This window comes from Fulmarus glacialis, unplaced genomic scaffold (assembly GCF_000690835.1).
Source record: "Fulmarus glacialis isolate BGI_N327 unplaced genomic scaffold, ASM69083v1 scaffold37026, whole genome shotgun sequence".
Lineage (NCBI taxonomy): Eukaryota > Metazoa > Chordata > Aves > Procellariiformes > Procellariidae > Fulmarus > Fulmarus glacialis.
In genome coordinates, this window is record NW_009218120.1 from 1,568 (window position 1) to 26,502 (window position 24,935).

General features: G+C 42.2%; 1 protein-coding gene across 1 annotated transcript; it reads left to right on the top strand.

The window, feature by feature from the left end:
- Positions 1-266: 266 nt before the first annotated feature.
- On the top strand, positions 267-21,744 carry TIMM44 (translocase of inner mitochondrial membrane 44 homolog (yeast)). Its single transcript, XM_009579943.1, has 12 exons — positions 267-369; positions 872-1,042; positions 1,543-1,623; positions 4,215-4,364; positions 6,866-7,005; positions 7,491-7,576; positions 9,403-9,495; positions 9,846-9,970; positions 11,602-11,652; positions 13,404-13,493; positions 17,162-17,272; positions 21,023-21,744. The coding sequence occupies exons 1-12, from the start codon at positions 280-282 to the stop codon at positions 21,140-21,142; spliced, it is 1,308 nt and encodes a 435-aa protein (XP_009578238.1). The 5' UTR covers positions 267-279; the 3' UTR covers positions 21,143-21,744.
- Positions 21,745-24,935: the final 3,191 nt, after the last annotated feature.

Below are 24,935 nucleotides of genomic sequence, written 5' to 3' on the forward strand. Positions count from 1 at the left end.
GAAGCACGTGTGTTTTCTCAAGTGATTGTGAAAAGTGTATTGCCCGGTTTTGGACGTAGTGGACGTAAGTGGATGTAGTGCTGCTCAAACACGTGACAGAGTCTTCATGGATGACTCCAATGTTTCTTGGCAGCACTTAGGATGTGCTCCCAAAAGACCAGTGAATGTCTATTTGCAGTATTCTTTCCTTTCTTCCTTGGCGCTTTAAGACTGCTGTCATCTTGTATTGTGTGCTAACCTGATCTTATGTTTTCATTGCAGAAATGTCTCATCAGTGGCATGTGGCTTATATCCAGAAGATACCCAGTTCCTGCAGTCCACAGGGGTACAGTGTATAGAATGAGCCGGCCTGTTTTAGAGATCCATCAGGTTGGTTTATGGCTGAATTTTTTTTATTTCAGGCTGCAGATGGTTTCCCATTAGAGTACTGATCTACTAGATGTGGATATGTTTCTGAAAAGCACCAGTTCAAGGTTGAAAGTTTCCACTTTTTAAGATACATCTGATGAATTCAGGGATCTTTGTACTAGCTGAGTCCAAGTGGCAGAGTTCAGAAGTGGTGATCTAGTAAGTTCATCTACCGCATTGTTTCAAGCCTGATTAGTGTTGAACTAACCTCTGGAGTTAAACTTCCTTTGGAGAAGCAGCTTTTTTAATGGCTATATAGATGTATTTCACCGGGCATTAGAAATGTGTTGGACATCTGGCTGTTTTGAGGGTAAGCTGCTTCTTTTTCAAGGTAGCTGTATGTTTTCTGCAACATTTAATACGTTAGAAGTGACCCAGTGCTTGGCTTAAGTAAATCTACCTGCGGGCTTTGTTTGAAATTAATGTCTCTCTGGATTCTACAACATATAATGATTTTCTTCAGTCTAGATGCTACTCTTCTGGAGGAAGAAAGGGTTTTATATCAGGTTTTGTGGAGAACATCAAACAGGAATTAGCAAAAAACAAGGAGATGAAAGAAAGTATTAAAAAATTCCGAGATGAAGCTAAAAAGCTAGAAGAATCTGATGCGCTTCGAGAAGCAAGGAGGAAATATGTAAGTCTTCCTCATGAATTCCTTTGATGTTTTCATTGCCCAGCCACTGAGCTATTACTGTTCTGAGTGTAAATTTGAATCTCTGCAAATGAACTGTTTAGTTCAGCATGCCTGTTTTTATGAGAAGTTCTGCTTGGCTGGAAATACTGACTGGTAAATGCGTGCCTTAGAGTGGTTTTGTTTTTTTTTTTTTTCTTAGTGGAAAATCTTTCCAGCAGATCCTTCACTGGATTTCCCAAATAACGAGGAGATAAAATAATGAGACATTAAATTTAACGTTGGCAGTATTTAAATACTTTTGCATTCTTTGAAGAACTATAAACAGCATTACTTGCAAAAATGAAATGACGCTGGTTACTCAAGTAGCGCGCTCCCTAAAACGTAGCTCTTTTTGCTCTCAATTACAGCATTAATGGGGTGTGCTATGTACTAAACTGTTTTTGAGTATTTTCTGTCCTCATAGTTACATAGTTACATGAGGCATGGTTTTTTTTCCACAGAAAACCATTGAATCTGAAACAGTGAAGACCTCAGAAGTGATTAAAAAGAAACTTGAAGAAATAACTGGTACAGTTAAAGAGGTAAAATGAAGCTATGGAAGAACCTTTCCCTAAGGCAGTTCTGCTCTTAGGTTGTGTGTTTTGCGTGCATTTGCATTGTCACCCTTTCTTTTTTCTTGGTGAAAACTGCTTGCTATTCCAAAGGTGATCACTATTCTGAATCTTTAAGGTCAGAGTCATTAACAAAATTGCAGCAATAGTGTATGATAGATTTCTTATTCACTTAGTGTATGGTCAGAGGACAGGCACTGTCCAGTGGTTCTTCTCAGATTTGGAGACTGGAGATGGTCCTTACGGTTCTGCATTGTCTAGCAGTAAAAAAAGCCTCAAGGTGGCTCTTCCGCTGGAGGCCAGTTAGAGCAATGCTGGAAGATCACCCTGGAAAGTTGTTCAGGAGATGTGATGCTCTTCACACTGACACTTTTTGCTACTAATGTGATAAGGCTTCTGGCTTCTTGCTGCATGTTGAAAAAGTCTTGCAACATCAGAGGCTTCAGGTGTTGTAAGTAGAAGTGCTGGTGGTATAGTTGAAGTGTTCTCCTCTAAGTTAGTGTGCTGTAAGTGATCCCATGGCTCTGTGTGTCTTGGGAATAACAAAATGCCTGGAGGAGCAGGCATCGTTCAGGTATGAGTGTCTTCCATTCTAGGCTCAGACTTTAAAGATCACTGTGTTTATGCGGATCTGCTTTTAAGCAATTGAATTCAAGTTATTTTTTGGGCTGGGACTAAGCACTGCAGCTTGTGCTCTTTTACTTCATTTCTTGTCCGAGTTCATGCAGGCGGCAGATGTATTTGAGTGTTTAGTATGCTTTGAGTTTTATCTCTGGAGTAAATTTCTGAGGAGTCTTCCTGATAGTATTTTAAATATGGAAGAAATCAGGTGCATGTGGCACCTGTAGAAGCTGATCTGCAGTGTTACGGTATCTGTGAATTCAGCTGGTACAAAACTCGGCTGTTTGGGCAGTCCTCAGTGGGGTGCAAGACCTTTTATTCCTTATTCCTTCTTTTCTGCCCCCTTCTCAGTGTGGGCACCATTGTAAAGTCAACGAGTCCACATCTATTCAGCATCTCTCCCCATTGCTTCCAGAGGAAACGGGGAATGACTCACAGGACAGGGCCTGCTGCTCTGGTAACCCCGTGATTCGTACGTGCTCAGACTGCACCGACTGCTGTGAGTCTCCAGAGCTGCCACAAGGAGGAGAGAGCAGATCCGGGAGAGGATGCTGCCAGTCCTACTCATTCCTTTGTGGCGAAAGCGCCTGCTAGTCAGCTGGCTCTAAGACCTGCTGCTGGGTTTATCGTTAGCCTTCCTTCCGCTGTAGACCTGTCAGTACCCAGGAGGTGGCACTGAGCTAGAAGAGTTGGAGAAGGGCTGTTGTTGCAGTGTTTGCCACCCTGACAGTTACTCCCAGGAACCTGAGTCTTGTTCTTCCCTTCTACTGATTAGAGCAATTAAATTGCAACCAGCAGTGACTGAAAACGTACGTCCCTTTCTCTTAAAAGCGGGTACAAGATTTTCTGCAGTAAGTTACAGCTGAGAGGTGCTTTAGGAGGCTGTTCCTTCTCTGTCAGCTGAGCTGTGTGGACTTCATACTTATAGCTAGGCTGCTCCAGAGCGGAGTGAACTAGGCTGTTTTCAGCCGGTGTGGTTGTTCCCAACACTTGCAGTCAGGTGCGGGATCCCCGCTGGGAAACAGCCAGCCAAACACTGGACTTAAACTCTGTGCAATATGAGGTTTGTGTGGACCCAGTCCTCGCTCTCTGCTGTACTCCTTCTCTCTCATTCTGTCTAACCGGGCTTTGGTGTAGCGGCTTAACTGTGTGTACAGTTATGAGCTGGACGTAATGCTCTTTGCTAATGTGGACATAACCAATAACTTTTCAGTATTGTTGAGGGTGCTGTAAGCATCTTTATTAGCGAAATCCCATTGAAAAACAAGGAAAAGCATTTGGTGCTGTTATCCTGTCATTTCTCTTCTTCTGAGGTTGTAACTTGTGACCCACCCAGGATTGGTTTCCTGCTGCCAGTGAGATTTCTGAGATCCTCGAGGATCTGATGTGTGTTGGTGCAGAATGAAAGGGTCCTTTTAACCTCTTGCATACAAGATCCTGGCTCTGTAAACACAACCAAAGTGACATATATGAAGATGTTGAATTGAGAAAAGCGTTTCCTAATTTTGCAGGAAGAGTTGCATAGCAGAGAGCTATCTCAACCACTTCTGTACCTTCTCCTAAGAAGCAAGAAGTACCTGATTGTTTCAAAGGAAAGGCCTGGGGTATTTTAACTCTGACGTCATTGGTCCTTCTCTTTGATGTCAAGGAAAATATTTTTTTAAATGTATGGGTAGCAGCTATTACAAATGCATATGGTTCCATGAGTAGCCAAAATCGTTGGTCTGCAACGAGTTATTGGCTAATGCTGCAGCTCCAAGCCACGGTGTCCCGGTAAGTCTCCCCTGTGACATGTAACTGTGTGCTCACCTTAAGTTTGGTTAGTGTGGTTGTGTGTGCATTAGGAGGTCTTCAGCATTCACCAAGAGGACTTACTCAAAATAAGTTTTCACCTGTTTCACCTGAAATTACTTTTTCTTTCCTGTTTTGTTTTGCTACAGAGTTTGGATGAAGTAAGTAAGAGTGATATCGGCCGAAAGATAAAGGAAGGTGTGGAAGAAGCAGCAAAAACAGCAAAGCAGTCTGCGGAGACAGTGACAAAAGGAGGGGAGAAACTAGGCAAGACAGCAGCCTTCAAAGCTATTTCTCAGGTACATAAGTCCCATGCCTCCCTAGGATCCAGTTCTGTGGGCACAGCTCATTAACATGGAAGTTATGTGCAAGTTTGTGCCGAGTATAAAATTAAATGCAAAACTCTTACAGCAAGACCTTGTGAGCCATTGGAATAAGCTGATAAATTCAGGAGATGTATTTTGCAGGTCTAGTATTCACTCAACAACCCTGGAAAAGCGTAAATCTCAAGTAGCTGAGCTTCTGCTAAAATGTGTTACTGGAAAAACTGGTTGCTCTGCTTAGGGTAGTGAATGTCTTCTGTAGGCAGGTACTGGTGGTACTCTTGGGAACAACTGACTGACAAATTGGCATGCTTAAAGGTCTCCTTTTCTAGAAAGTATATAAGTGCTCATATGTTTTGATGTCACCCAATCAACTGGCAATTAACCTAGTAAGAAGCGTTCCCCTTGACTGGTTTCTCCTGCCTCCTCTGAAGGATTGGCTTTAGCCCTTGTATGAGGAGGTACCAGGCCAGATGGAGTATCAGTCGCATCAGTCATGTCAGTTCCCCTCTTTCTGTGTTTCTAATAAGACATCATCTGCTAAAGGTCACTTCTAGCCATAGCTGCAGATCACATTATACGCTATTATTTTGTTTTTTCTTTTTCTGTAATGAAACCTGTTATCTTGCTCCAGCAGCCTCCTAATCTAAGAACTGCTTGTTCCTTCTATGAAACACACTGCTAGGCCAGACCTTATAAACAGGGAATGATTTTATAGGACCTTAAAGTAAATTTTTTGAGGCTTAAAGATTTGTTTTCCCTATAAATGGATAAACCTTTTGATTCGTTGTCAGATTTAAGTTAACTGATTCACAGAGCTTTTATAGGCTGCAAGCAGTTCTTGTAGCTTCGCTATACTTTCTAGCAAAGTATAATAGATATACTGTATCTATTCTATAATTCTAGAATTTAGAATATTCAGTCTACTGCTTCAGAAAACCAAATACGTTATCTTAGAAATTGTAGTAGTAGTCTCATTTTGAGATCCCTATTGCTTCAGTATTTAGGAGATATTTTATTTGTTTAATCTAGAGCTAGATGATATCCACAGGGGCTTGTGTCTTGTTCTGTTCTCTGCCAGGTCCCTCAGATGGTCTTTTGTAGTCAGTAGGAATAGACTGAGCTTTGAAGCTTTTTATTTGCTTATCCTTGATGTTTAAAGTCACTTAAATTCCAATTTCTGCTTCATATCAGATATCTGGCCTTTATTCTGTCTAGGCCCTGAGCGCTGCTGTGACTTTCTTCAGGAAGGAGTCACATTGACTTTCAGTAGGGGAGAACGACTTATGCTGGCAAAGCTGCATTGGACACTTGGTGTGTTCTCCAGAAAATTCCTGCATAAAATAAAGTCGAAAAATAACAGCCCCCATAAAGCCACATGGTGCTTTGGGCTATATAACTTACATGTCCTCAATAAAAATGCAGATTGGGAAAAAGCTGTATATAGAGTATATATAAAATCCCTTTCTGCCTGCCTGTGTCTAGTTGTAATAGGAAAGTGTACTTGTTGTGCAATCGATCTTTTGTAGGTACGCTCATTAGAGAAAGTACTGCTCAAAAGTTAAGTAATTAGAGCAGCCAAGATGAAGGAGAAACAGTAAAAATGCCTTTTAGTCCCAATCCCTAGTGAAGTGCACGACCAAATTCCCAACAATGGTTGCAGTAGGATGCAGCTTCCTCTTGGTAAAATCTGAACTGAGGATGTAGCTGTTCACTGATGAGATGTGTATCAGTCCAGATTTATCAAGTCCTTTTTCTTGATGTAGCCTCACCCAAGAGCGAGAATATCTCCTGTCTCTCCTTTAGTATAAGCTGCACAACTGTGATTTTTTTCACATCTCTTGTCTGGCAAAAACTAGTTTGCTTCGAAGCTACTTACTCAGCTAGAAGGTGTGTAGAATTCAAAATTTTTGTTTTGGGGAAAGCAACACTTCTGTTTGTTTAAGCTTGGGCCTAGAACCTGGATTTTACTGACCTTTCAGGTGACTTTGCAGTTAGTTGTTGGTGTCCTGAAGTCTTTCTTTTACTCTACTTTTGGATACTAGGAATCATTCTTCCTTTTACCTGAGGCTTCTCATTCTGTCAGCAGCTGCTGGCTGCTATTGTGGGCTGATACATCTACCTTGATTTATTCCAATTTAAGCTCTGTAGAGGTTACCCCTTACCAGCTATAAGGTTTGACTGTGTCCATAGCTTCTACTATATTGGTTTTTTTCTTCAGGTTGATTTAATACAACCATCCATTTGCTGTCCTTGACTGTTCTTAAGCAGAAGGCCTTGGTACTGGTGTGTTTGTCAGTAGACATCAGCAAAGAAGCATTTGCTTAGTAAGGAAGAGGAGAATAACCATGGTCTCTTATCTTTTTTTTTCTTTTTCTTTTTCTTTTTCTTTTTTTCCCTTCAACAGAAGCGATTTTCAGTTTCTGGGAAAGGGCGGGGAATGGTAAATCAACCTAATAGGGATATTTTCCTTTCAGGGAGTAGAAACCGTTAAGAAGGAAATAGATGAAAGTGTTTTAGGGCAGACTGGTCCTTACAAACGTCCGGAGCGACTACGAAAAAGAACAGAATTCTCAGGCGAGAGGATTAAAGAGGAGCGAATATTTGAAGCTAATGAGTACGTATTGGATGTAATTTAGGGTGAATATTTCTGTGTATAATTTGATAAAAACTTTAAAACTTAACTACAGGTCAGGGATGGTTAAAATCCAAGTGCTGAAGTGAGGCTGTGGGGTGAGGTGTGACCTAGCAGAGCAGGTAGGTCTGAGAACAAATTTCCAGCATAAGTGGATGATACTGAATCTTCCGATAGTGAAACTGGGCACTTAAAATTATAAAGTGGGTACATAATGTTCTGACATGAAATTTTGACTTGCACATATGTTAGGTTTTCTCAGTTCTAACATCTTGCTATTGAATTACGTTTGGCAGGGCTAAGCCTGAGCTCCTTTTGCTCCACTAAGGCGTGTATCGTTTATGTGGTGTATCAGCCTCAGTGATACTGCATGCTGCAGTGATATTCATCAGGATGTCCTCCTTTTTATTCTCACTCTGTAAGTTACTTGTTCACAAGTACCCATCCATGTCTTCTGCACTTTCTAGGGAGGCCATGGGTGTGGTGCTGCATAAAGACTCAAAATGGTATCAGCAGTGGAAAGATTTCAAGGACAACAATGTGGTCTTCAATAGTAAGTGTTCCAAAGACAAAGGAGTAGCAAATTATTTTCCCTGTTCTGATTCTTGCTGTGGTGGATCTGATGCCATCTGTGCAACTAGTCTCAACATAATGCAAATCATAGCCATTTTTTTGTTGTTGTAGCTGTTGCTGTGAGGTGGTGTGAATGGGAGGTAGGCGTAGTTGACAACATTGCAGCTTTTCCAAGCTGCTCCATCTGTGTTCGGACCCTTCCCCCAGTCAGGCATTGTTTTTGATCGGTCTCTGCTCCCTGTAGGTACCACAACCTGCTTTCACCATTGCTTAAAGAGAACTGAACTCTGGTTTTTTTTTCTATTTTTTTTTTTTTTTTCCTAGTCAGATCCACTCTGGCACTGGGAAGAGGCCAGGGCATGCATACGTGCATGTCACCAGGGAGAGGGCAGGCAGATCTCTTCTTGCTGACCTTGAGCTTATAATGAGGAAAAATCTTGTCTTCAGTGAGCTGGTTTCTGTTGTCATCTGCTTGGAACTCTGGAATGTGTGGGACTTTGCCTCCTTTCTGTTTTTATTGCAAAACCTAAAAATACTGAATATCTGTACTGCAGTGGGCAATAACTTTTGATAATGTTTCTGAAAGACATAAAGAAGCCTGAGACCAGAGTCCTTCAACAAATCAAAATAATCGCTGCCAGTGTAATGCAGGGTAAATGACTTGTTAAGGAACAAAAAGGTTGTGTAAAAGTGCAACATATAATTAACTTTGGATTGTGTTTCTTCCCAACTTCTTTTAAAGCGGAGCTCCTTGAGAGGTATCCAAGAATGGGTTTTTACATCCCATTTGTTAGCCTTTCCAAGGAGAGATGCTTACAGCTCCTAAAACTCCCCACATGTTGCATCCTCCAGTCCTGTGCCATCTGTTCGAGCTCTCTGCATTCTCTAGATTTTATGCATCTTTCCAAGACTGGTTTTGCAATTCAGGCAACATTGCAGATGCGGCTGCGCTGGGCTCTAATTATGTGTGCTCTCCCTTTATGTACCACCTGTACCAAGAACACTGTGTGTTTTTTGGAAGGAGCATAAACTTCGGGGCAGGATTCCAATTGTTAATTGACGTGGTGGGAAGAAGCTTCCCTGCAGGGTCCATTATCCTGCAACTACCTTCTGCAGTTCTGGTTCATCTGATGATGTCCAGAGACAGATAATGAGTTGGTTGAGCCCTTAGTTTGTTGCAACAATGCCTGCTTGCTTAAATGGCTTTTTTTTTCCTTTGCCCCTTCACCTCCTGCCCTTCTTTCTGCCTTTGAGATTTTGCTTTGCCAGAGTTGTTCTTCCCCATCAATGACTTCTGTAGTTTTGTGACATGCTTGGTTTGCTTTATTACCAAGGTTGAGAAGTACATAGAGCTGCTTAAAAACTGCATCCTGCAAGACTGATGTCTTGCTCTTTTGTTAAAAATTGGCAAGGTTTAAGGTCTATTCTTGATTTCTCCACCCCAGTTAAACTTTCTGTGTTGGTTTCACATTGCTACATCCTGCTACCCCGTGTAGCGGACTGAATCAAGGGGTGCAAGCAGACTGTTACTGGTGTAAGCAAGTCTAGTGTATTTTCTGTCTGAAAATCTGTGTAGAAGGTCTGGAGTTTCTGGCAGCTGAAGTCAGAGAAACGATCACTCTCCTAGTGACAGTTATTGATAGTTAAGAAAATTGCAGGAAGATGAGGAGAAAAGTAATTGTTGAAATTGAAACTTGTTAATCAACAAAGATTTAGAAGAGAACTAGGAGGTTTAATCTGCATGTTGTTTCCTGATTCAGGAATGCAGTGGAAGGACACTGCTGCTCATGTCTCTTCTCCTTTCAGGGTTCTTTGAAATGAAAATGAAGTATGATGAAAGTGATAATGCATTCATTCGAGCTTCCAGAGCTGTCACAGACAAAGTCACTGACTTAATAGGTAATGTTTCATCATTGCTGTGAAAGTGCATCTCTAGCCTTTTAGCTCTGTTCCTAGCGACTGTCAGTGCTGTTGTCCTCCATGTGTTACTAACCTTTGGGACACATTCTGGAGCTTTATAATATTTTGTGTGGATCATTATCCAGTATCATGCAGCGTAGCAACCTGCTACTGGGTCAGAAGTGCAGTGTGATGACAAGAGGTTGTTTGGGATAAATCTCAAGCTTAACTTAAAGTCTGCAGTTGTTCCCAGGTGACTCTTCCTTCCTTCTGGTATATAACCAAAGGTCTTTCTCTTGTTTTCTGGTGACAGTTATCGTGCCACTAGTCTCACTGAATTGTTTTATTAGGTGGATTGTTCTCGAAGACAGAAATGTCCGAAGTTTTGACAGAGATACTCAAAGTGGATCCATCCTTTGACAAAGATCGGTTTTTAAAGCAATGCGAGTATGATATAATCCCTAATGTCTTGGAGGTAAGGTGGGGGTAGAGTATGATGTTTTATTTTTTTACTTTACTATAACATGGAAGATTTTTCTTTCAGTTTTCTGATGCTAAAATTAAAAGGTGGGACAGTATTTGCTTCTTGAGCATCCAGCTTTGCACAGAACATGAGATAACCTTGGGAAAAGGAAGTTGGATCCCACATAACAATTGGGTTTAAAACCGTATTTCATAATTCAGTAGACTAGCAAATTTTTTTTCTGGCCTGGAAATCAACTAACCATCTTCTCCCATGAGAAATGATGTGGGCATCTGAGGGGTCAAACTGAAGTAGGTGAATGAACAGTACTGGGAAAATGATGGTATCAAATATTGATGAGGGAAAGAATGCACTATGTACTACTGGATTCTAAGTGTTCTGTAACTGCTTGGGAAGAAGACCAGGTCATGACAAATGGTTCAGTGAAAATATTTCTGGCACTAGTCAAGGAAGTATGCGGAACTTAATATTTTTAAAGACTAAAGTATAAAACCACTCAGAGGAAAGCACTGATGAAGGATGTGACCTCAAGTATAAATAGATATAGTTCCTCTCATTTTAACAGTATGTTAAAAAAGACAGAGTGAAAGTAGGAGATTTGAAAAAGTACAGCAGAAATTGTTTTGAGAGATTTGTATGAGACTGGAAAAACTGAGGCTGGAAGAGAGAAACAAATGCTAAGAGAGAGCAAAGTGTTATTTTCTCATCCTACAAAACAGTGCAGTGAGTGATCATATCTCAAATTGATACATGCTAATACACATGTAGAAATATTTATGATACTCCTAGTCATGAGGTAGCATTATAGGATGAATAATTTGATGCTTACAGATACAAACATTCAAACTGATGCATAGATGGGTTTTGTCACTGCTGTCTTTGTAGTGACTGACTTGTGAATCAAATCCATGACTGGAACTGTAATGTCACCAGTGAAATAAGACAGACCTGTCATGGTGAATCTGCTTTTCCTAACGGTGCCATGTCACTAAAGCAAGCTGCAAAAAATGTGCTCTTGACTCTTGGAGAATGAATTTTTCACAGGAGAGGTTTTTTCAAACTATAGGCAGCCAGCTTACAGATGCTATCAAGTATGAAGATTTGTAGGCATTATATTGAAAAATGCCCTGCCACGTATAACTAACTTTACTTTGAGATCTGCTGAATTCCCAGCATCTGTCTTGTTATGAATTCCATGTGTTTATTACACAGTGTTTTAAAGATAAACCTTTTCATGAGTTGCAGCGTGATTCTTCTGTTCATTCTGTGCCCTGAATTTTTTGCAGTCTTGAAAACTGTAGATCTACTTCTGGTTTGTACTCCTGCTTCTGTTAGATCCCATCTCCCAGGATTTCTGGGTAGTGTGCATTCTGCTGACTTTTTGGACAGGAAGGTTTAAGATAGGTTTTGTCTTAGTTATCGAAAGGTTTATGTACATCTGACTCAGTACATGTGTGTTTAAAGTTTTTATTGCTGTTCCTCTTTGAAGCTCCTATCCTTCTTCAGGGTTTCACAAGATGTAGGATTTAAAGTAGTTTGCTGCTGAAGTGCTGATAATTTCAACTCTCTGATATAGGAGGGGTTTTAAAATGTCCATATTTTATTTGATTTTTCTCTTTTAGGCTATGATGTCTGGAGAGCTTGATATCCTCAAAGATTGGTGCTATGAAGCGGTAAGTAGAGCTACTAAAAATGTCTGAAAAGGTTATGATTCTCTCTTGTAAGTAGGTGTATTGCGCTTTCTTTGCTTGCGAGCTTTCCACCTGTTGTATCTGTGATGTTGCTTACCTGCTTTGCCCAGCTGCTTCCCCATCTAACATGTTCATACTATAAAACACCAACGCAGTCAAGCGTACATGCTGGACATCTGGAATAGTCTGGATATGAGAGGATAAGAGGAGAGCTGTTTAGAGACAGATAGTGAATTGAGAGCTAAGCTCAAACTAGTCCAACTAGTTCCAGTTCTGCACTGCCCTTCCTGATTTGGATGGGCTTTAGTAGAGCATGTATCCCAGGTATGGGGTGAGAAGGTGCAGAGACATTTGAGCTGACCCAAAAAGGTGATGCTTTTCTGCTTACAGAGTCAAGTTGTCCATGGAGCTACTGTACAAACACAACTCCACTGCAATATCCCAGCAAATAATCCTGGCAGGCTGAGGTTTTTCAGAAATTGCAGCATAGATAATCTGCAGCCTGGATAATCTCACTGCAGAAAACTGAACTTCGTTTTGTTGAATGTTCTCCTTACTGATCACCACCACCAGAGGGCTGGAAATGCACACGCTGGAAGAGGCAATTTTTTGTATTTAATTTTTTGTGATTAACATCTTTGTAACAATATTGCAGTATGTAAGAGGAAGATATTTAAAACGGTCTGAAAGTAAATAAAGTTATTTATTGGTTCAAGCAACCTTTGAAATGACACCATAGAATTCCTCTCAAATCTCTAGAGGGAAGTAGCAGGTTCACTGCAGTTTATAAGACAAAAAAACCCCTTCTAAGCTAGCTGTAGTTATAAATTTAGCTCATAAGTCAAGAATCATCTGTAAAATAAGCCAAGGGAGGAAATGGGAGTCCTGTTAATGAGAATCCAGGAGATAAAGGCGCTTGAACAGAATCATGCCACAATTTTTAAGTTTGTGATAACTGGTCACTAAAGTGTTGGAATACAAACCAGTAGGGCAAAAACTTACTAAGTGGCAGGTATACCAACCGAGCTGCAGGTTGCTGCCAGCCCACTGACTTAGATTTAGTTTGTGGCTCGTAGAGCTGTGTTTGCCTACTGTCCTCAGAATTCCTGATCTGTAACTCCAACTTCACTCTCGTGACTTTGCCAGTATACTTCTGTAGGGTATTTACATTTAAATGCTTGTGATGAAGGTTAGAAGATCTGTGGTGGGGAGGTAGGTAGGGACTGCCTCCTGTTTGTCTATACCTGCCAAGAATGTGGTGATAATGCTGGAAACAAGTAGAAATTCACTATCCCCCACAACAGTTCTCGACGCATAAATAATGAAGCATATGTGCATGTGCCTAAAAGGAGCCAGGAAATGCTGGTCTGCCTCCAGGGTCTGGCTGGGTATTAGGAAAATAGCTTCGTTCCCAGACTGTTTCTCCTTGTCTGCTGTCAAATCAGAATCGCAAGTGCCTTGGCTATCAGGTGCACTTGGTGTACATATTCTGTCGTGAATGATGGATCTCCTGTTCTGCCCAGGGGCGATGGGGTTTTTAGTGAGAATTTGGTTATGTGAAGCCCAGAGCATTTGATGTAGCTGTTTGATACCTTGCAAGACATATGTGTTCAGCATATTTGCAAAAAACTGACTTGTATTCTTTTTTAATGATTCTCTCTAAGCAGAAAAACCCTTTTTCTTTGTGACAGAACAAATTCAAACGTGTAACATAAATTTGTTGCCTCATTTAGACTTACAGTCAGCTTGCTCATCCAATCCAGCAAGCCAAAGCCATGGGTCTCCAGTTCCACTCCAGGATTCTCGACATTGACAACATTGATGTGAGTATCTTTTTTCTGTATTTCACCTTGGGGGATGAATTAGAAACTCCAGACCTGAGGAGGGTTTTTCTTCTTTGCTCTGATTGCTGGTTTTTTTGCCTCATGCTACTCTGGTATTTGCCATTTCTGCTAACAGAGGAACAGATCACTGCTGCTGGAAGGGAGAGCTCATGGGACAGATTTGCTACTGTGTGATCAAGCCTAAGTTACAGCATTGTGGTTTGTCTCCTCTCTGTCAGGGCACCTTGGTCTTAATCACCAGCATATAGATTGAGAAAGGCTAATAATAAAGGCAAATAGCACTGACCCAGTGCTTTCATGAAGGACTTTGTTGTTGCATAGTCTGGATGGTAATGCGCAGTACTTCTGTGACTCAAGGTTGTGCGGCGCAGGAACGACTATTAGGGAGACTTAACCACTGTTCTGGATGGCTCTTGATGAGTAGGGAGGTCATGGCTTTGAGTGGAGCCGTTGCCTCCTTAGGAGCCGTGTTGGTAGCTGGGGACTGTGGCCAAATGTCTGCCCAGTCGTAATGCTCTCTGCGTTCTCCTTTATTGAGGAGCCAGAGGTGTTATTGTTCTAATTAGCGGTAAGTCTACAGTAGTACTTTCATTTAATTACGTCTTTAGTGTCATCTCTCACTGGCCCCCAAGTTTTCCTGCAGGAAATGTGCAAGGGGAGGAGGGGAACAGGGCAGCTGTACACTAGTGCTTTAAAACATGCATGGAAATAGTCTGAAGTCAGATCAGCTGTTTGCCTGTGTCATCAAAGGCGCTAACTCAAAGGCAGCAACATTCACTACGTGCTTCTGTTGGAACCAAGTGTTGTGGTATATTTGTCCAATATACTGCAGCTGTGCAGTGTTATCCTCGATACAATTATACGCTGGATCCATTCAGACAGTTACTGTAAAGCCAACCGCAGGGTCATTCCTGTAGGAACAGAGAACACAGAGCTACTTAATAGGAGTCTAAACCCAGAGGTGATCTGGTCCAAGGTAAGGAAGTGGAGGATTGGAAGCTTTCGGGTGGAGATGGAAATGGAGCATGGTGATAAAAGGATGCTGTTCAGAAAGTGGAATGTTCCAGATGTTGTTGGGTGTATTGGCTGGCCAGATGTTTCTTACTTGCGGTCACACCCCTGCAAGACAAGAAGTCAGGAAGAATTCAGCAACCATCATGGAAAACCGAGAGAACGAAGTCTGATGCTGTTGATGGATTGCTGAAAGGAGGACTACTGATGGTGATTTTTCTCTGTCTGCAGCCCTGTGCAGGAGTCTCTCTTTTTGTGCCCACATCATTAAAAAACTGGAGTGGGTACAGGAAAAATCTGAGCAAATGCCCTACAGCAAGAGACTTAGTTTGACGTGTGTAGCCCTAGAAAAGAACAGTGGGAACTGACTTGATTAATGACCACATATCTTCACAGGGAGCAAGAATATAATCTACAGGGCATCTCCTAACACAAAAGGCTAATGTCTGGTCCTCTTCTTAGGACTGTTTTGCCTTTTGGTTTTGATAGGCTTCTCATTTTCTCTCATCCATCTGGGTTCAGAGGAAGCCATTCCTACCTCTTTGGTAACTCTGGATATTAACTGCAAGCATGTGCCAAATGAGCAGGAAAATTTCTGTGGCATCTGCAATTCTCTTTATTATCTTCAGCAATAAATAATGAGTTCTAACAAAATTAAAGCTATGGAAGTAATAAACATGATTGCTTTTTTCTAAGCATCTTATTTAAATAAAAGGTTTTTCTGTATTGCTCATTTCTAGGAGACTTGATTTCATTGTATGCTAAATAACTTTTTTCCTCTGGTGCTAATTAGTATAGAGCTGTGCATGGATTTTGAATGGTGGCTGGAAAGACATTTCATTATTAGCTTGTTTTAGATGCCTGTTTATTTGCATGAAGTTTCTCAAGAAAATTGCATCTTCTTAGCTGGAAAATGATTGATATGGAACATAAATGAGTGCGGTTCTTGTTATGCTGTCTGTATTGCGAGAAAGGGGGATAAAGAGTGTTGTGTGTTTAAATTTTTAAATGTGTTTCCCTAGAGGAGATTTATGGGAGTATGTTGAGTGATCTCATCCAAAAAAACAGTTCCGTGAGTTTGGAAAAAAAAGCATTTAGAAGATTTAAGGGAATTCACGTGCTGCAAAGTTGGCAGCATTAAAATTAAAATCAAGTCTTTCAAACATAAGCATCTGAACTCATGTTCCAGGTACTTGCTTAAGCACTCTCTACTTCACTAGACAACTACTGCCTTTAAATTTAATGGAATTTTGGATCCTTGATATTTCTTAGGACTATTTATTTGGCTGCCTACATGTAGTTTTAAGTATATGACTTGTGAAATGGTGTTTCTGAACTTAGTGTGGGAGGAGCGACATGAATACTGTCTTGATTATACAGTTGTTTTGGGATCATAGTACTAAAAAATAAAGCAATACCAGTATGGAAGTCTTGGTACCTGTAAGGGACACAGCTAGTCAGTGATATGGTCCTCCTCCTCCTTGAAACCCACATGCAAATTTATGTTGTCAAATGATCAATGCCAAGTGGTGTCATATAAAATATCTGTCATGGAAATTGGTCTGACAAAGAGCTGTGAGATCTGGGTTTTGATACTTGGGTGGAAGGCATTATGCATTGCTGAATGAGTCAGGCCAGTTCCAGAAATGCAGTCTGGACTGGGATGGTGTGAGTTTCTGCAGAGCTAGGGAACTGATTCCCTCAGATGAAGCAAAGGAGCATTGCAGTAGTGCTGAGTTTTCCTCAGGAGAGAGTAAAAAAAATAGAAAATAAATATATATATATATATGCGCCTTTGTGAATTATGGCATGGTGTTGTAACTGTCTCTTGTGATACATTCTTTATTATGTGATAAAATGCAATGCTTTTGAAATAATATCTCTCATATACAAAAGAGTATAATCATGCTAGTTTGAGGTGCTGTGATTACCTTTTTGGGTAACATAGCCAGTAACTCCAGAGTTACTGAAGAGCAAGATATTCTGTAGTATACTGCATTCCCACGAAAGAGGCAGAAAGAGGGTTATATTTTTTTTCAGAGCAGCTTTGGGAAACAAAACTTAATTCTCCATTCCTCTTTGCATTTCAGTTAATAAGTTCTTTAAATATTTAATGAAATGACCTTAGCATAGAGAAAAAAATCCTGTCAAACAAAAGGTTCTCATCTTGAAGTCTCTCTGTTACTTAGTTCTTTTTATCTAGTTCAGTACAACTTTATGTCGAAGATTCATTTAAAAGCAAGAGAAAAAACTTCGGTTGATGTACTTTCTTCAGAAAATGTCTTTTTTTTAAGAGCAGGGTTTCTTTTATTTTTGTTTCTAATTTGGAAATAATGGAACAGAGCTTGTTCACGTTTCCCAGATTTTTAGACTTGGAAAAACTATGAAAACTTTCAGAACAATTTTGGGAAAGCTTTTAAGTACAGGGAAAGTTTTTGGGAAGATGCTTTGCAATAATGTCTACAGCAGCTGTATTAACAGAGCAGGTATAACCTGATTAAAATAACTAGATTTGGCTTGGGAGTAGATGGGATCGTTAGCTGTGTCAAGCCGTAGCAGTTGTGTTAAATACTTGATGCTTTTACATTAATCTGCAGAAATCATCTGGTTTTTAATGGAATTTTCTTTCATTGCAGCTGGCTATGGGGAAGATGATGGAGCAGGGACCAGTATTAATCATCACTTTTCAGGCTCAGGTCGTGATGGTAATTAAGAACCAGAAAGGAGAAGTGGTGGAAGGTGATCCGGTAAGTGACACTCATCGGCTGTGTGCGGTTTCCCTGGGTCCCCTGCTAGCCCTCTCACTTGTTATGGATTCATCTAGGTGAATTCTTCTAGAGCAGTGGGTGTCCACGCATACCACATTCACTGGTATGCATAATATTGTGGGTAAGGTCTTGGTTCAGCTCAGTGTGGGCTATTTATTCCTGTCAGATGGCCCATTAATCAAGAATTAGCGTACATGAGGAGAGTCTGCAAACATCTAGAATGAACAGCGGAAGGGATATTTTAAATTCACGGTGAGGAGAGGAGCTGGAGCTATGACCACCGGCAGTGCTTTCTCTTCCAGTTGTTTCTGTGCCTGGCCAGCACGCTCCCTGCCTGCAGGACAAGGAGTTCTGCTCCTTTGGCACCCTCTGGGACAGAATTGAACTATTCTGCTCTCGATTAAAGCTCCATCACACAGTTTCCACCTGATCCTGTTCTTTTTGTTCTCCCTTTTCTTTTCATAAAGGGCACTGTAAGAACAGAGCACAAAGATGTTTGGTAAACAGGGTGGGAGCTGGAGTAATTTTAAGTCATTTGCAAAAGATTGGGAGAATCACTGTAAACAACTGGAAGTAGAAGTTCATGGTTTTGGCTGCTGCCTCCCTACACTAGTACAAAATATCTTACAGTGCTACAAGCCTTTACTTCCACGAAACTCTCCTATATCCAGTTGTGTTAAATCCTGTACATGGTACAGGCTTCTAATGGGAACCTCTGACACAGGGTGATTTGTGCAGCAAATCTGTGGCATCTGTGTGGATTGTACTTCACTGTGGTTTAGCTTTTAACACTGCGAGTCCAGCCTGCAAGTCCTGTTGTGAGCGATGCTAGACTGAGCCTGTCAGATGTAACCACAGAATATGCTTGTTACCAGAGTTAATGATACAGCAGGCTCGAGGAGCCCGTGCGTTTTCTGGAATACCTTTGTTCTCAAGTGACTCGCTATCCAGACAGCTCTGACTTGCATTGTGTCTGTGCAATGTTTAAGTAGCTTAATGATAGATAATGGGGGACATTGTGAGATGCTTGGAGCTGGCAGTTTCTAGCAGACTCCCATTAAAATTAATACATGCATTTAATAAGTATTGGCTTTTTGCAACCATTCTCTTCAGTCCAGGCTGTAAGGTTACAAAAAAAGGGACTAATTTTAATGATGGGGCCCATCTGGACTGATTTACAACCTGTCACATCAACTGCAAGGGAGGAACAGCTGATACAGTGATTTCTTGCATTAAATTACTGCATTCCTAGAAGATGGATATTGATGTGATAATTATTGAACAGGATATCAAAGTCTGTTTGCTGTCTGATTTCTCTGGAGCAGCAATAAATCAAGGAGATGCATTAAAATTCTCCATTGGAAACAAAACTTCAGCTTTAATCAAAAGTCAGTGGCAGGCTGGCTGGTAACTATGATTTGGTGTTAACTGCTGAGCTGCTCCTGCGGAGTATCGAACAAATGACGTTCTAGGGAAAAGGAACCTCAAATTGTAAACTCTCTAAATAGAAATCATATGCTTGTAATTGCTGTGGTATTTTACCTAGTTGCAGTTGTTCAGGTTCCCACTGCTGTGCTGCAAGCTCACCCCCCGTGGGATGCGGGGAGACCAGGCAGCCTGTGACGGCGTTGGACCAGGTGTTGTAGTAGTTAAAGTAGGGGATCCCCATGGAGCACCACGAAATCAGTCTGGGAAAATGAGGCCTTAGACAACCCATTGAGCAATGCTGCGAAGTCAAGGGAATCTTTTTAAAATTAGGTTCTGAAGGATTGTGAGACAGGATGCTGTTTGTCATAGCAGACTCTGGGATTAAAGGACAAATTTTCACCTTGCATGCATGGCCACGATAGATATCTGCCTTTGGGAGTCCCCACATGTTTGCTGTCCTACTTTCTGTGAATATATGCAGCAGCATGTGCTGTACGTTGAGGATTAAGATGTACCCTATTAATAAAAGCACCAGATCAGAAAACCAGAAATATCTCTGCTTTGGAAACACGTAATTTTTGTTTCATCACGTCTCATTTCCAGGAAGAAAGTTGTGCTGCTTGTTCAGTACTGCATGCTGCGAGATCACCAACAACTCTAAGCTTATCTGCTATTCATCCCTTCAGAAATCCTATGTTCAAGAACATAAACTTTTCCAGATGTAGCAGAGCTTTGATGCTGAAGTGTGTGATTAAATTGCCTTTCATACACAATCTTATGAAATGGACTTTGAAAATCATGAATCACAAAAGTTATACAAATTAAGATTCCACTGGCAATGTTAAATCAGTTATGTTACCCACTTCATCTTGAGCTTATACTTAGTGTTTTATACTCAGAAAAGATCTGTCATCATTGCAGTGGCTAGTACATCAATGTACAGCCTGTCTTGAGCAGGCAAAAGTTTTGTTGTTTTTCTTCTCTTGTCCCCTCTGTTCTTCCTTCTGACATATCTCAAACATCTGTATGACTCAAGTTTTCAATCACTTTTAACACTTTGGAGCAGAGCTGAAGCAAGTTAATTTTCTGAAACACTGAGCAAGAAAAAAATGACTTTATGATATGTGATATTTCTAAAGCATTAGTTTTCTAATGACTGGTCTGGTACAGAAAGTCTCGCCCCTCTCATTTGTGTACCTAAATTATAACCTATAAAGATTCATACATTTGATCAAAAATGTAGTAGTTAAGTACACATCTGGGAGCTGAGCCAATGCACAGTCTGATCCCTCAGTAATACTTCCTTATCTGAGGGAAATACTCTCCACGGTTAATGGTTAAATGATAAAATCAAAATAACCTTTGATTTGCAGAATGGGTCTGTGATGCTGTGCCAGATTTGGGCTCCTGGCAGCCCGGTCTCTGATGGGCAGTGTCACCTCTCCTGGGAGAGGCAGAGACTTTGTCACAGGTAGCTGCAGTGACTGTTCAGGGACTTGTTTTCTGAAGACCTTGAGTGATGGCCTCAGGATGTGCTGAGATACGGCTTTCATCCTTATTCACTTACTATGAACAAAACTGCTGGCACTCTCATTACATGCATCAAGGATGGAAAAGCTTATAGTTCTGTTTCAGTCTGTAACCTCGAATGGTGAAAGCACTATCTGCACAGCAAAGATTTGATTGCAGAATTAGTGTGTGTCTGTGGCTAACACTGTGGCTGGACTTGGTATGATCTGATTTTCATGGATAAATGTTGGGTTTTTTTACTCGCTGTCTCTCCTCAGACCTGGTGATGATAATTTCTGGTTGATTTGAGCTGCTCAAACTGAAGTGTGTGAGTGATATAGCTGTGGGGAGGGGATGCAGCTCACAGGCTGATGTGGGAGAGGCAGAGTTATAGCCGCAGGAAAGAGCCTAAACTTGATTGAAGGTTACAGAGAGCAGTACAGTCTGGCGACCGAACCAATTTGAAACCAGAAATTTATATTTAAAAATAAGGTCAAATATTATCAAATTTGGCAGTGGTGCCAGTTAATGTATGTCAGCCAGAGATATTTGGAAACCCTAATTCTGTTTTTGGAAATCAAAAGTTTATCTGTTCCTGACTGTGATAAGTTTTTAACCGCAATCTAGTAGATGTTGCTGGAGCTATCCTTATTTGGGACCTTCAGGCTTAGAACCAGAGAGCAAAGTGACAAGAACAATCTCTGGAGGAGGTGTGGAGCATGTCCCCATCAGCTTTGAGCTAGGAGCTCTGTGACCATCACGCACGCTCTAACGACAGGATTTTCCTTCCAGGACAAGGTTCTGCGGATGCTGTACGTGTGGGCGCTCTGCAGAGACCAGGATGAACTCAACCCGTACGCTGCATGGAGGTTATTGGACATTTCCTCATCAAGCACTGAGCAGATTCTCTGATAGAATTGCATCCAGGGGCTTCCTGTACCTCTCTCGAAGCAACGCCATCTCTGAACTTGCACCAATCTGCTGTATGATGGACTGTGGGGGAAGGAGGCTAGACTGGTTCCTTTTCAGAAGAACAGACTATTCAGTGTGCCCTCATTATACCAATCCCTATAATGGACTGGACGAGTCTGACATATCTGCCTTACGCTTTGCTGTGTAGTACTGCACTGTAAGGATGTATGGTAGATTTCAACGTGAATGGTCTAAGACACTAGCAGCTGCTGTTGGCTTCTTTTTTAATTGTGGCTGAAGGAGGCTGGTTTGGGTCCTGTATGTTTCCCAGCACTTCCAGTGATGGACAGAGGTGGGTATCAGAGGGTGAAATGTGACAGGTCTAGTTCCCATCTGCTGTCATCCTCTGGTGGCCTCAAAGCATCCCTGAAAACATTGTAGAGGTGCTTTTAAGGCATGTTAGTCTTAGATAACATAACATCTTTTGCACAAAGTTGCACCAATAAGCCTTCTGTTGCTGCAGTGTCTTGCACTTTACCAAACCAAATATAATCAGGACTTCGCACACGACTCTGTTGACATGCAGTGGAGTAAGGATGGAGGTGTTGGCATCAGCGGGCAGGTTCTCAAGGCCGGTTGCAGGGGTGGAGTTTGCTGCCAGTGATAATATTTATATATCCACAGCTTTGCAGGGGGAACGTTATTGTTTCTGGTGTTCTGTTCATCGTGTCAGCTGGTCCCACTAAAGAGCGCGTAACTGCACTTCTTTGTTGGGTTAATCTGATGGTGTGGAGGAGACAGGCTGTAACTGGCTACGAGGAAGCAGGCAGAGTGCTAGAACAGTGGTCAGGAGTAGGGATGGACAGACTAGCAGCTAGTAAATGAAATGCAATAACGAGTAGAGCATCACTTCTTGTAGCTCAGGTATTTTTTCTGTGAGATGAGAAAAGAGGGTGCAGTTCACACACCTACTGCGTAAAGTGCATTACGAGCATGGCTTTCTTCACCAGAGGGACTTGTGCTGCAGGGGGGTGGCACACCTGGCCTGGGGGTCCCAGGGAGCAATTGGAAAACGTCAGAGAGTGAGCTGCTGGCACACTTACACAGACTCTAGGTTTTGGGCTTCTGCTGGAGACTCGATTTGGGAGCTGTGGTGTGGGTTGATTTGTCAGCAGTCTCCTCTTAATGGAAAGTGAGGTTAGGGGAAGAAAAATTGATCGTGGAATAGGAAATCAAAGGACTGATCTGCTGCTGTGTTCTGCCTGTGCACAAAACAGGGTGATGCAGGACAGCACTTCCTTGACATTATGATTAAAGAGAATAATTGCCAGTTCTTCCTTCTCTTCTGAGTGTCCAGATCAGTTCCTTTGAATGTAAATGGGATTATCTCACAGCCCTTGGGTGAGACATTTAACTCTAGCGGCTTTCTTAGAGTGAGAGGTGATGAGTGCAGCAAATTCAATAGCAGAGTCTGCCCAGTCCCCTTAGAAGATGCCCAGACCTGCTGTCTGGCTGCCACGCTAGGTATTTCTGCTGCTCTCGGGGCAGGCTGCGGGTGGGACATGGTCCCTGCTGCCTCCCTCATCGCGCAGTTTTCTTGCTGGTGCTTTTGCCAGTGAAATAATTTCTGATTTTTACTCAAATATCTTAAACGCTAGTACACAGCCTAAATATCTGAACAGAATAGATTCCACAATACAGAAATCGGCTATGAAATAGGGAATCCCTGTATCTGACTGCCTTCAGAAATGGTGGAGGAATGTTTGATGTGGGCCTCATTCAGTGAGGCTCTTTCTGGGACAGATCCTGTCTGACATCTCTGCACACAGGCTGTATCGTGTGTGCAGAGACTTATCCTTTATTTGAACACCTGGACCACTGAGTGCAAATGCAGTGTTGACAATGAATGTCTTTGAGATGCTTCTTGAACCTCATCAGGGATGGGGGAAGTCTCGTCACCAACACCATGCAGAAATAGTCAGTGCCCTCCGAAAATAAAGACTGGTCATCTCCTGCCCTGCTTCCTCAGTAGCTGGATGCAGGCAGTCGCCGATCAGACAGGAATCTACAACAGCCTGGGTATGTATGTGCAACCTGTTGTACACGTCTTTTGGGATGCTTCTATGAACCATGTGCAAAACTTCTTTTACTCAGTGTGTTTTTCACTTTTTTTAACTGACGTTGGGGGAAAAAAGTTCTGAATTAAGAGTGTAAAAGTAATTGGTCTGCCCAGGACAGCTGCAGTAACCTAGCCATGGTGGGTTAGCAGTATTTCGTGTTGGTTGGCTTAACCTGTGAACGCTGGGTGACAGTTTGCACTGGCAGTCAGCCCTGCCTGTCCCCAGCGAGCAGAGGGGGCAGAGCTGGTGGTGCCGCAGCGATACTGCTGATACAGAAAATCCTTCCCTGCACAGCAAGTTATGCTGGCTGCTCCCTGTGGGGGCTTCTGGCATGTAAATGGGATGTTTCCTTCAGCTGCTGTCTTGTTCACTGCTCATTAGCAGCTTTTCTCCAGAGATCCAGTGGCATGAAGGCAATTACTGAAACGACATTTAAGCCATGGAGGAGGAGTGAGGGTTAACCACTGTAAGTTCTGTACTGGTGACTGCTGCAACTGCCAGGCGTTCACCATAGTCTGGTCTGCAGCGTGTGTTTGTTGGTCACCTCGGGATTCAAAGGTGACTCTGCGCTAAACCCACTTCTTGGTTTTTCAGCAAAATTAGTGCATGGTACAGGGCCAGGGAAGCTGGGGGTTGCTCCTCCCCATGAGCAAGGTGGTGAGCTGGGTCAGAGAGCCCCAGGACCCGAGAGGGAGCTTCAAGAAGCAGCAGAAATCACAACTGCTAAAATGAACCATCTCTAAGCTCTGCTCAACTCTGAGAGATCCGTAGTGGTTGTGGGAGAGGTGGAGGCTGTCCCTGCCTGGCTCTTCCTCTCTCAGACCTTTGCCCAAGCTCAGACTCGGATGGAACCAGGGACTCCACACCCCGCGTCCCTTTTGGATGCCGTTAAGGGGTCAGGTGGACCTCTGGGCATCTTGGATGTGCTGCTTTGCTTGGCAGAGCCTCACTGGAATGGGATGGGAGTGGGAGCCTAGCTGCTCGCCAGGCTTTTGAAACCTCTTTCCCCACATCTTGTGGGTCATGACAAGCATCCTCTATAGCCTGTGGGAAGGTGTGTCTGTGGGCAGGATCCTGCCCAAGGAGGAACCTGTTTTCTCCTTGCCCTGGGACATCCCTCATCCCCAAACCCCAACTGCTCTGCGCTAAAGGGACAGTGGAGAGACTTCACTCGCTGCATCTCAGAGGGAAGTGTAACTTAATTATTTTTTTAGCTCTTGGGATAATTAATTATCTTGAGATTTTATGTTTTTTTAAGTTACTACATGTAGCAATCTCCTGGGAGGTGCAGATAGTTTGGATAGAAAGGCAGTGCTCAGCCTGCACATAGCAGGAGGAGGATTTTAAATTATTTTTAAATACTTCTCGTGAGTGAGCAGATTTACAGTGGGCTGTAAATATTTTGCAGCACTGAGTTATAGTAGCACCGCACAGGCCCGGGCTTGCTGGCAGCCACCACAACAGCACTGCTGTAAAGGCATTGTTGTGTGGAGAGATCTTTGTGGTGCTTATAAATCTCTCTAAATAAAGATAATGAGTCAAACTGGTTCAGGGAGAGCACCCGGGATGGGGAGATCTGCACCCATGGGCTGCATCTCGGGGCTCAACCTCTCCAGCCTGTTCCACTGGGGATTAAATACAATGATAATAATAATAATAATTAATAATAACAA

Coding starts and splice junctions, on each gene's coding strand:
- TIMM44 (XM_009579943.1), top strand. CDS start 280: ATGTGGCTTATATCCAGAAGATACCCAGTTCCTGCAGTCCACAGGGGT. Junction 370..871: donor CTGTTTTAGAGATCCATCAG/GTTGGTTTATGG, acceptor GATTTTCTTCAG/TCTAGATGCTACTCTTCTGG. Junction 9,496..9,845: donor CAAAGTCACTGACTTAATAG/GTAATGTTTCAT, acceptor TTGTTTTATTAG/GTGGATTGTTCTCGAAGACA.